The sequence below is a fragment of the Sinohyriopsis cumingii genome, chromosome 6 (genome assembly GCF_028554795.1).
Source record: "Sinohyriopsis cumingii isolate HCF-2022 chromosome 6, ASM2855479v2, whole genome shotgun sequence".
Classification (NCBI taxonomy): domain Eukaryota; kingdom Metazoa; phylum Mollusca; class Bivalvia; order Unionida; family Unionidae; genus Sinohyriopsis; species Sinohyriopsis cumingii.
The window spans coordinates 39,582,519-39,595,605 of record NC_142966.1 but is presented as its reverse complement, the minus strand read 5'-3'; the positions used below and the strand labels follow the sequence as shown (position 1 = coordinate 39,595,605).

At 36.7% G+C, this 13,087-nt stretch overlaps 1 protein-coding gene across 6 annotated transcripts in view; it reads right to left on the bottom strand.

Moving 5' to 3' along the window:
- Positions 1 to 13,087, bottom strand: part of LOC149796753 (UPF0462 protein C4orf33 homolog) — a 56,068-nt gene that overhangs the window by 20,264 nt on the left and 22,717 nt on the right. For 4 of the 6 annotated variants that reach the window (XM_089961404.1, XM_089961406.1, XM_089961403.1 and 1 more), the window contains 3 exons: positions 8,736 to 8,787; positions 4,624 to 4,814; positions 3,897 to 4,336 (listed from right to left, as the gene is read on the bottom strand). In XM_089961404.1, coding sequence (XP_089817530.1) covers positions 4,243 to 4,336; positions 4,624 to 4,814; positions 8,736 to 8,787 — 337 coding nt within the window. In that variant the 3' untranslated portion in view covers positions 3,897 to 4,242. Of the gene's footprint in view, positions 1 to 3,896; positions 4,337 to 4,623; positions 4,815 to 8,735; positions 8,788 to 13,087 lie in introns of those variants that run through there. The other 2 variants (XM_089961408.1, XM_089961407.1) reach the window with 2 other exon arrangements.

The following is a 13,087-nucleotide window of genomic DNA, read 5'->3' as shown; positions in this document are numbered from 1 at the left end:
TCTTAGTAAAACGCTATGTCCATGTGCATATGTCTGTCTGCTTATTCTTAGTAAAACGCTATTTCGATGTGTATATGTCTGTCTGCTTATTCTTAATAAAACGCTATGTCCATGTGCATGTCTGTCTGCTTATTCTTAGTAAAACGCTATGTCGATGTGCATATGTCTATCTGCTTATTCTTAGTAAAACGCTATTTCGATGTGCGTGTCTGTCTGCTTCTTCTTAGTAAAACGCTATGTCCATGTGCATGTCTCTCTGCTTATTCTTAGTAAAACGCTATGTCCATGTGCATATGTCTGTCTGCTTATTCTTAGTAAAACGCTATTTCGATGTGCGTGTCTGTCTGCTTCTTCTTAGTAAAACGCTATGTCCATGTGCATGTCTGTCTGCTTATTCTTAGTAAAACGCTATGTCCATGTGCATGTCTGTCTGCTTATTCTTAGTAAAACGCTATGTCGATGTGCATATGTCTGCTTATTCTTAGTAAAACGCTATTTCGATGTGCGTGTCTGTCTGCTTATTCTTAGTAAAACGCTATGTCCATGTGCATGTCTGTCTGCTTATTCTTAGTAAAACGCTATGTCGATGTGCATATGTCTGTCTGCTTATTCTTAGTAAAACGCTATTTCGATGTGCGTGTCTGTCTGCTTCTTCTTAGTAAAACGCTATGTCCATGTGCATGTGTCTGCTTATTCTTAGTAAAACGCTATGTCCATGTGCATATGTCTGTCTGCTTATTCTTAGTAAAACGCTATTTCGATGTGCGTGTCTGTCTGCTTCTTCTTAGTAAAACGCTATGTCCATGTGCATGTGTCTGCTTATTCTTAGTAAAACGCTGTGTTGACGTGTATATGTCTGTCTGCTTCTTCTTAGTAAACTGCTATGTCCATGTGCATATGTCTGTCTGCTTATTCTTAGTAAAACGCTATGTCCATGTGCATGTATGTCTGCTTATTCTTAGCAAAAACGCTGTGTTGACGTGTATATGTCTGTCTGCTTATTCTTAATAAACTGTTATGTCCATGTGCATTGTATGTCTGCTTATTCTTAGTAAAACGCTATGTTCGTGTGCATATGTCTGTCTGCTCATTCCATACACGCAGTGGTACAGATCTATATGTACGAGTTTGTGCTTTTTCGGTCTGTTCGTCTCTTGCACTGTCATGTTGATTGTTCATAAGCATGTAATTTGTGACTTCCCTTCTTGATTCCACCTGTCACTGTGTCTGTCCAGCTTTTGTTTTTGTTATAACTACATTTTTCTTTATCTCAATATATATATATATATATATATATATATATATATATATATATATATATATATATATATATATATCTGTGTGTGTGTGTGTGTGTGAGAGAGAGAGAGAGAGAGAGAGTGAGAGCTTTTAACTAATCCCGAGTTAATTTTATGGTTAGAAAAACTTTTAATTCAATAGGTGTCCCAGGGCAAACAGCTTTGAAAAGCTGGTTTTCTGGTTGCCCGTTAAATGACTGCAGTTGCCCTCAGGATTACCTCAATCACCATTTTTTACCAGCTTTTCTTCTCTATATAAATTGCACGCATTATCAAGGTCGCACGCAGAATAATTTTCGGGGGGGGGGGGGCAAACATGTAGGTCTACGTTTTGTGCATGTAAGCCGAAACATATTTAGAGGTTAAATCGAGAGGTGATACCAAGTGCCCCTACCCTTGCTCATATGTGCGGGCGCCCATGTACGCTATACATGTAACTCTCATCAGTCCTACCAATGGCAAGCGTCACACAAGTTTACACACAATATCTAAATCGGTCAAGAAATAAAAGATCATCGAACAATGTCCTTGTTTTTCTTATTTTCTGACGGTGTCTTCTTGCCTGGAGCTTTCTAACAGTTAGTCACTCCTGAGTCAGAAACTTGTCCATAGTTTAGATTTATCTGACTTTGCATTATCACAAATCACGTCATCGTTAATCCGACACCATTGAGCATGTCTTTATACTGGCAGTTACCTGTCAACTTTTCATGTGGGATTTTCATTTAGTCATTACCCTACACGCCAATCAAGTTTCCATGTGGGATTTTCATTTAGTCATTACCATACACGCCAATTATGATTATTATTATAATAATTATTATTTAAACTTGCCATATACCTTTAGCTGAAGTTAGCTAACAAGAAGCAAACCCTACGGCGAGTGTAAATTTACACAACAAATCAGGGAAACTAGATCATAGACATTTAATGTATTAAGCCAAATATAAACCGCTACCATATGTTGTCAAAACACAAACATTCGTCAGTCTTGTTTGTTTCGGGGTTTTTCTTGAGGACCAAGTAGAACGAACTATGATTGCTTAATCATATAACGACAACAGACATTCGTGGATTAGTGTCGCATTACGAAAGCAATCCCACAGTACTGAACCCCAGTATTATTATACTGAGATAACTTGGGCACGCTGCTCTATGTACAAAGAGGGTTAATTCACTGATAAAATGTCAAATGATTGGCGCTGAAAGAAAACGAAATTGGATTATACATTTGAAACTTTAACCTCGGGAAAACGTTTGCCCAGTATTAGAATTTGTAGTTCTCTTGGGGTACCGGGCCATGTTTAGAATTTGTAGTTCTCTAGGGGTACCGGGCCATGTTTTCTTCAGCCTGGATTTATATGCTTGCAAATGGATTTATATGTACATGTAAAATAAGTAAGCTGATGATGACTGAATTGCGATATATATTTGCAATGAATGTATTTTAGGTATATTTTTCAAGGTAAATTTCATCATGTTTCATATTTTATGCCGGACAACTTCCAATTGCAAAATAACCCCACTTTAAAAAAAATATATTAGTTGGTTAGTTCCATTTCTATAAGTCAAAGTCAAGTCTTGTAACAAATATTGTAGCGACGCAGTTTCTGCATTTCAAGCATTTCCAAGACATACTATTAACAGTAAAGAAAACTCAGTTTTAGATACATACAGGTTCTTTGTCTCTCTCGTTTTTTTATTTTTTTTTGTGGGGGGTGAGGGTGGAGAGAGACGGTCGGTTTTATCCACAATAATACTTGCTGACAAATTACTCATCTTGAGATCAAAGAACTCCATTTGATATTATATAAATATATCTTGCTACAAATTGTAGTAGACAGCCGAATACGGTCGGGCTCATTCTATTTTGCTTCGTAATCCTCGATTATCTACCCAGATACCTCAGAGTGACAAGACTGTGAAGCAGAGGCCGCGTTAGGAGTACGCGGGGCCTAGGGCCGACCGCGAACGCGCGGGGCCAGAGCATCGGTATCTCGATTGGTATGCACGCAAACACTGATTATGTCTAGGCTAGATCAACTTTCGCGACTTGCGTGCATTACGTGCGGCCTGTATCGGCAGTTCCAATTTACCGGAGAACATAGCTTGACAAACTCATAAGGACGACCTTAGGCCTGAAGCGCGGGGCCACCTCAAGAGCGGGGCCTGGGGCGGTCGCTCCACTTGCCACCGCCAAACGCCGGTCCTGCTGTCAAAAAAAAAGAGCACAATACTGTAGAAAAAGGAGCGCAATACTGTAGAAAAAGAAGTACAATACTGTAGAAAAAGAAGCGCAATACTGTAGAAAAAGAAGTACAATACTGTAGATAAAGGAGCGCAATACTGTGGAAAAAGGAGTACAATACTGTAGAAAAAGGAGTACATTTCAACAAATTTTGATATTAGTGTTTTATTCACCATGATATTTTATGAATTTCGTTGCTTGTGTGCTTTCTGAAGTCTGTGATTTATAACGTCTTTTTTAATCGCATTTTTATCGCACGTTAGAAATACTTGGCATAATTCACTGAAATTTAAGCAGCAGACTGTACATAACGTATAAACGTGTGAAAATACTAAAAATAACACTTTAAAGATTTTTTCTTTTGTCTTTAATGGACATCTTTGTACACTGAAATCAAAAGTATACCCTGTTCCACTGTACGTTCGTCAGCCTGTCAGTAGCCCCCCCCCCCGTCCAGGATTTACATGTATACTCGTCGTACGCAGCAAATTCATGAAATGAATATCACAACAAATGTATTTGTGTCTCTTTGTAAATCATTCGGGGTCTCTTATCTTTCTGACTTTCAGTCTATCTGTCTGTCTATCATCTGGTTTAAAGATTAAAAGTTTGTTTGTTTTTTTTTTAAAAAAATCTTCGCCGAAATAAGCAGCATTCAGTGCCAAAAGACGTTTATGCGTGCCTCTTTCAGTTCTTCTATATCTCCCAGGAACTGGATGTGTAATCTGCTGACCAATTTTCGTTGACAATACTTTGGAAATCAATCTTCTGAAAATATTCCAGTCTATGACTGAAATAAATAAATAAATAAATAATGAATTATTTAGGTCTTATTATAGAACATTCCTCTTGAGTTAACAGAATATAACATTGTTTAACATTATTTTATTTCCCAAGAAATATGTTTTGTCTGGGAAAAAAAGAGTATGTAGTAGAAACAGTTCAGCTACGAAAATGTACAAGTCTGTGATGTGTACCAAGCATAATGTTCTTTATGCGTGCTAAGAGAAAGGAGGAGAAGAAGCAGGCGGGAGGTAAAGAGGACAAGGAAACAATAACAGGAAGAAAATTAATTACAAGTCAGGTTCTTCATGTTGTCCTGTGGTTACAGGGTACAGTGCTCCGTACTGTCTGCTAGTCAATGATCCGTGGATGGCGTAAGCATTAAATTTAGACACCTTCGGCGGGAAATATTCTACAGGTATATAGGCTTCACCAGACCACACGTTTCCATGGATGGAAGATGAAAATTTCAATGGTAATTTGTCCTAAAAATAGATTATATGTTTCCATGGAAGGATGATGAAAATTTCAGTTACAATTTGTCCTAAAACAGACTGATAAAACATATGATGGAAACGAAATACGAAACATCTACTCGTTTTTAGTAAGTTATACAGTAAGTTAACGATTTTTGAGGAACATCACTGTTCGAGCATCAATCAACTGCCATCAATCATATTTAATTCCAAATTTTGTAATACACAGTCTAGTGGTGGCTCAGGATTAACAGTTTCAGAACAAAGAAAGTACATTCTACTCCAATCTATTAAGTACTAAGACAGGCATTCTTATATTAGCATCATTCTACATATAACACTGACTGGTCACACGTCAAAATTCATATTGGTATCATAGTTTGCTCAGTGATGAAAGTATGAATACTTTTAACGGACGAAACGAAAATTGAATTGTTTTACCCACATGAACAGTGAACAATTATTCTGGTATAAAACTAGGTCCAAGGTATGGAATCGGCCAAAAAAGAGCATTTTTCTCACAAATCCACAAAAACAAGAATTCCGTAATTCCCAGGAAAATCTGCAGACCTGTGTGGTGAGTAACAACTTTCATAAACTCTGAGTACGTAAAAAAAAAAAAAACTTAAAATCCCTATGTAAAATTTTGAGAATGTCAAATTTAAGGTCGGTATCCCAATTTTAAACCTGAAAATAATCAACTCGCTTCAACAAGTAAGTTAAATACAATTATTCCATCAAAGTTTACAAACAATTAACACCCAAAACCTGAGGTAAGATTTTACTCAAGTTTAGAGGTTTCGCGAAAATAGAACCTGATTGTGGTGAGCAAATTGTAAACATATAATTCATCATTATTTTAAGTACCTGGCTGAGGTCACATCGGGTTACGCCTGCTACCGAAAGAAACAGTACACAATATTACCTGTGACTGGTGACTCGGAGTGGATAACTGCAACTGGCTCCCTCTGTAAAGTCTTTTCTGGCGGATTACGTGGCCGAGAAGATATGTTAATCCTCCCGGCTGTGAAGGCAGATGGCATGAGACAACAGTGTGTACAGCGAAGCATCAGCTCACATCCAGTGGGACCCGACGGTCATCCAATGCATCAGGGTTCGTCTCCGAACGCATGGGCATTTTCGTTCCACTGTATTAAGACAAGTCTGGACGAGAGAGTGGGGCTGTCCCTGCGCAACGTTGCCCTCACTTGAATTCAACTCACGCGTGCGTTATGTCACCTTTCCCTTCCACCATGATCTATGTTCAAGACCTGTGGAGTCTGGCGAGCGATATATCAGCAGGTCTGGAAACACTGGGAGCTGTAGCTGCAGACCTGCATACATGCGGCTTAGGGCAAAGGAATTGCTTTCACTGGACCAAATCAGAGAAGCTTGGCATGCCCTAGGCTACTGAACAGCCCTTTGTAGGATCATTCTACTCACCTCCATAGCATAAGGAACGGGCTAGAAGGCATCCTAAACATTGCCTGCTTCACCTTAACTCTGGACAGCATAATGCGGCTGATGGGCATACCAACTTAGCGGTCGAAACTCTAACAAGAAGGCAAAGGTGACACAGCTCACCATCGGTGCCTGGGATATTGTTGTGAGTTTAAGGCCATTGTTCAGCACATGATAGGCTATACATGACGGCAAGTGTAAATGATGTAGGAAGAACCTGAGAAAACCGCAGCGAAAGCCACTGACCCACATGAAGCTACTTGCAAGCGTTCTCACATACCCACTTTGGCCAAGCCTGAGACTCGTACCCACGCCAACAGAGGTGAGATTGCAGTGATCGGTATACAGTTGGTAGAGAACTGCAAAATTTCAACATCCAGATAACATCCCTGATTTAAACTAGATTAGACGAAGAATGACAAACCTCCAAAGTAGAAGCCAGTTACACATACATCTAGAGCGGAAGAAGTAAAGTAGAGCAACGTGAAGTTAGTGTTGGGTTTGCCATCAAATCACAACTTGTCTGCAATTTCAGAAATCTCACAAAGAGGTTGAATGATAGATTAATGCAAATGAGACTCTCGCTGGAATAAGACATGCAACTATCATCAGCAAGATATGCACCCAGCATGACCAACCCAGATGAGATCGAGGACACTTCAGAGATTCTCATAAGCTATCCTGAAACATTTAAACGTTGACTCTCAGTCCTGCGAAGATCTTGCACGAAAATCGCTCCACCTGGAGTAATCTCATCCATACTGGAATTAAACACTTTGAACTTCGGAGAAGTGCAGAGGCAATGCAGAAGCATGGGCAACGTACATATCATAACTGCAGCACGTCATCTATTGATCAAGTAACCCAAGCGGCATCTCTTGTACTGTGTGTACAGACAGAATAGAACACAAATTGGCATGATATACCACTTGCGTACTCAGAGAAACTAAACCAGTTAGCGATATCATGGTCATCGTCGTACTGGACGAATGAAAAACAACAAGGACCTGATTTATGACCGACAACTTTAACACGAAGAAAATTCTAAATTCCTTTATCCAACAACATGGTAGGTAAATTTATGAATCATTAAGTAATCAGCTATACAGACTCAAAGAACTTTTTGATAATAAGTGCAGAATTCATAGCAATGTCATTAACGTCAATATGAGGGCATGGTTTAGTGGCCAAGACTACTCAGACCACGAAATAATGGCGAAGTTAGTAGTAATATGTGTTATGTATATTTGATTTAATTATATCTGATATAATATATATTTATTTAAATTTAACTGTTTTTCAGTTTTACATTTTTTATCACATGCTATCGTCATGTAAATTTATTCTCTAGAGGTGATACTTTTTTGCAGAAAATAGTTTATAAACACCAGGTGTTAATCTAAATCCTGACCTTGTTTCAAAATTTGTTGCAACCATGTAAACAAGTTCTATCTTTATATAAAATGATTGGTTATTGTCGAGGTCATGATGGGACCTCGTGTTTAAGATGTAAACAATTTTTTTTAATTTCTTAGAGTAAAATGATTGGTTTCGTCACGGTCACACTGGGTGTACGTGACCTTTAACAAGTAGTTATTTTCTATGAACTTCGAGAACATCATCACGTGACCCCTTGTTTACGTTTAGAAGACGTTTTAATCTATGTTTTAGAGAATTATTCTTAGTAGACGCTGGGCTGTTAAACTGTTAGTTGTATGTTGTGCTGTTTGGAGTTATTTCAAATTATTTGGATCCAATGGGATTAATTCTGTTATTTTGCTGGAAAATACATGTGCTCATGTGAAATTTTTATTCCAAGACAGTTCTTATAAGAAATTTATTTTGATTTCCAAAACCGGAGTGATAATTATTGTTTCTACAAGGAACTGCACAACAGATTTCACCATACGTCATCGTCTTCCATCGTGGATTCTTCGTCGGGATTCGAACTTGAAATCAGTAGAACATTTTGTTATTCGGACTACTAAACTTTTATTCTTGGATTATTCCCGGATTATTTTTGGATTTGATTTTTAAAACCGTAAATTCATTTTTTTTCTCTTCATATTTGCAGAATTTTTCCAGGGAAATAAATTATTGTATTTTTTCAAAGCTTGTTGTTTTCGCTCTTTGTTGTGTTACTGTTTATTCCAGCCTAAACAAGTGTCATAAGATCTGAAAGAGCCTTTGCTTAACGCTTAGGGCTAAGGTATGTGAAGACTGACCAGATTTCAGCTTGTAATTTGATTTGCTCATTTGTGTACCAAAGTGTTAAAGTGGAAATGATTGGGCTCATCGTGGCTAGTAGTTTTTCATGCGTTAAGTGAAGGATCCTAAAATTCTTAACCTCGCCATCATTTTGTGGTCCGACGATTTCCTGTTATGGAACCATGGTGCTTATTCACAGCTTTCGTATATGACCTTCGTCAAGCAAAATGGATTGAGAGTGCATGAAAATGTAGAAATTACCTTCCACATCTTCCTCGTTCCGTTCAAAAGTAGTACAAGATGTTGCCCGTGACTGAAAATATACAGAACACAGTTTTGGCTTCGGTCAATTACAGTCCTTACAGTTTTATAAACTAAACAATTATACATTTTCAAAGTACTACGTCCATTCTAACTACCAATGTATCTGAATCAGTTATGCTCTCTCTCTCTCTCTCTCTCTCTCTCTCTCTCTCTCTCTCTCTCTCTTGTATAGTTACTGCAGTATAATATTTTCACACCAACCCACTGACATAAAGAAATCATATTTTTGGCGCACTAGGGCAACATACTACCCCGTTCTTATTGAGATACCATAAGAATAAATCAAACTGTGATATTAACTAGCGTAGTAAGACTCGAAGGTGTTAGTTTATACAAAAATAGAGATTCACTTGAGTAGCCCAACTACCATGCCATCTGAATTTTATACAATAAATAGATATGATAAACTGCTACAATTTCCGTAATAAAGATCACCCAAACCCAATTAATTAAAGCTAATGATCGTGCTCTGCACGCATAACTTAAGCAAAACATATAGCGTTTGTCTGCTCCCAGGTTTCCCACTACTTGCCAATATGTACATTATTATCTATACTGGTTCCCACATTGTAACAAAAATACAGTCAGTCAGCCTATCGTCTGAAAAATTCTTAAAACAGATAATGGAGCCTTGTATGCGTTCGGTAGGAAAATAAAAGAGACCACATTATTTAGGGCAGGATTTCACCTTCAAACTTGAAAGCACGGCAAAACATAACATGTTAACATTTATTTGTCTTGATGACTCTCATTTCTATTGTAATTTTGCCTTGTACTGATAAAGCATACAATTGCATAGATGTGTCGCTTTATTATTATTATTGAGATCAATTAAAAAGCTCGATATACTAAACGGTCAAAAGTAAATACACAAAGAGATAAAGGAAAAGGAGTGCTGAATACATAATGACGAGATAGAACATTATATAGGCGTCACATCGCCATTGCAGAAATCTGCAGTTTCGACTAAAACAGAACTGAATGCCATTCTAAGTCTGTACAGAAGAGAGGATACATTTTTGTTTAGATATTTGCTTGGCAAATTAGAGTTGAGGAAAATTTAGCGAAAAGTGATTATCGGATATTGTAAAATTTAAGGTACCAACTAAAATTACCTTTATATTTTCCATTTTGTTCGTGGGTCAATCAAACAAGCACACGTGATTCTAACAGACACTTGTTTAGAGTGAACATTCATGTAAAATAGTTGAATATATTTCTCGTTAAATAAATGATACTATATTGGGGGTAGCATTTTAGAAAGCGAAAAACAATACAACACCAGTCAGGCTTATTGAGGGTAGGGGTATTACTTTCACAATTAAAAAACTGTAGCCAGACTTGATACCTGACAATATGTTTATTTAAGGATAATAATAACTAATTCGCACGCACTTAAATGGTCTTGTTTGATAGTTGGCACAAATCAATATACATTAAGAGTACAAATTTGTACAAAACTGCAATTGTTTCAGCTGGCATTATCGCAAAGCCCTGCGCAATAAAAATATAATAGAACTGAATTCTTAACTTAGTAGAATGTAACACGAATTACAATAAACTTCATGCAAGGCACAAAACTTTGCACACGTTTGCTTAGAAGTCCTAGTTAAGGACTGACACAGACAAAGGCAACAACTGATGAAACAGCTCTGCGATAGACATAGAAAATAGACCTATCCTGGAATAGACAACTTTTAGTAGCAACATCCTGAATAAAACTGCTATAACTCTGGATGCACCAACTTAAGTTATGTGTTATGTTACATATATCTGATTTAATTCATATTTATTTTAATTTAATTGTTTGTCAGTTTTAAATTTTTTATTCTATTATATGCTATTATAATGTAAATTTATTCACTAGAGATTATATTTTTCCAGAAAATTGGTTGACCTGAATCATTCTTTTTGTAACCACCAGGTGTTGATCTAATTCCTGACCTTGTTTCAGAATTTGTAGCAACATTCGTAAACAAGTTCTATTTTATTTTAAAATTATTGGCTGTGGTCAAGGTCATGATGGGACTACATGATTAAAGATGTAAACATTTTTTTATTATTCTCGGAGTAAAATGATTGGTCTAATCAAGGCCATATTCCGTGTCCGTAATGTTTTTATATGTAAACACGGCCACGTGGCCCTGTGTTTCGCAATTCCAGTTTTCTATTACTGCACATCTGTTAGTTTTAATAGACATGCGTAGAGAGAGATTTCTCAATTTTGGGCTTTTTACATTGATGTCAAGTTATTTTGTTGTAGCCAGATTTTGAGATATAATTTTCTTCAGATCAGTTGGATTTCAATAGGATTTAATTCTTTTTTCTCTGGAAATATTTTGAGGAATGCTCACACAGAAATTTTGGAAAGACATTGCTCACAAATTTAATTTGGATTTCCAACACCGGAGTGCTATTATTTGTATTTCTACAAGGAACTGTAGATAAGCACAGTACTGACTACAGCATATGTCATCGTCATCCATCTTGAATTTTCCATCAGGATTCGAACTTGAAATTATTAGAACATTTATTACTAGGACTTTTGCAATTTAATTCTTGGATTATTCTTAGATTATTTTTGGATTTGATTCTTGAAACCGTAAGTTTTTCTCCTTTTTTTCATTTTTACAGAATTTTTCCAGGGAAATAAATTATTTTTTAAATTTTAAAATGCTTGTTGTTTTCACTCTGTGTTATTGTTTATTCGAGCCTAAACACATAACAGTTATCATAAACCAGATGTTGATCTTCAAATAATAAGAAAAACAATTAGAACAATTAGGAGTTCTGTGTCATAAATGCTGATACAATTATTGTTGCTACACACACACACACACACACACACATAGATTTAAAACATTAAACGTGCAAACAACCATATTGTAGTGTTACAGTGCGACCTTACTTATTGTTAGCGACATTTTGTAGCACTTAGTGACAATCAGTTACATTTTTGTCACCACCTAAATTCATGTGATATGTTTTATGTCTACAAAGTGCCCTTCTGTCCTCACAAAGTAAGTTTGACACGACACGTAAAACAAATACCTAAACGAGACATATGAATGCAAAACACTCACAGTGGCAAGAAAACAGGCATCAACTTCACAAGCAGATGAAGATACAAAGAGGGTATCAAAGGAATATAAAACATTTTGGAGGCAAACCTGGACAATTAGACCGAAAAATAACAATAGAAAAGCCATACGATGCGTTAACAAACGAATTAAAGAAAAAAAAAGATTTCTAAAAGTTAGTTTATTCCACAAGCTACAGAAGACAGAATGAAGTTTAAAAAGATGTATTTTTTTAGAACCGATTGAGAAAAAGCTAGTTACAAAGAAATGAGGATGTCGAACAAATACATAAAGATTTGAAAAAGACATTCAATGTAGAGGATGATGAGTTTAAACATATGAACAAAGCAGGAAATGTACCTTTAAGGGACACTTGATTTGCAATTTTCAGATGCTTCTTGGCACCCTCTATGTCATTTACATGGTCACCAAACCGAACCAAAAGCAACCGTACAAATGAAAATAACAAGGAAAAGTCAGGAGAAAGCCATCATACAAACCAACTGTACATCCATGCGAAAACTATTACGTCGGAATCCTTGCTAATCAAACTAACTGTACGACCTACCTAAAACTATTACCTTCATTATTTTATACAGTTTAAATATTGGAGGCAAGAAACGTAGTAAATATAAATTATTTGGCATCATCATCCAGAGTTATCACAGCTTTATTCAAGATGTTGCTACAACAAATACTTCAAATAATCATTTCATACCAAGACTCGCTGACCTACTGATGGATGAATTGATCATATACATAAATCAAAATACATAAATTCATATGTAAAAGAAGAATTCAAAATATTTCGAAATATATTTCAGGAAGAAACATACTGTTTGCTGATGATATGTTCATTTTATCAATCGTTTTTGCTCAAAACTTAGACCGCTCCGGTGGCCTAGTGGTTAGAGCGCCCGCCTCGGATGCGAGAGGTCGCGGTTTTGAACCCCGGCAGAGTCATACCAAATACATTAAAAAATAGTACGAACAGCTGCCTCGCTAGGCATTCAGCATAAAGAGACTAGTGTTAGTACTGGTCGGCCTGGTGTCAGGATAATATGACTGGTGGGACATGATGTTACATGTCTGCGGCAGAATACCCCAGTGCTAGACATCACTATAAACTGCCACACTGCAGACATTGTAGCGATATGACTGAAAAATTGTTAAAGCCACGTTAAAAATCCATATCACACACACACACAC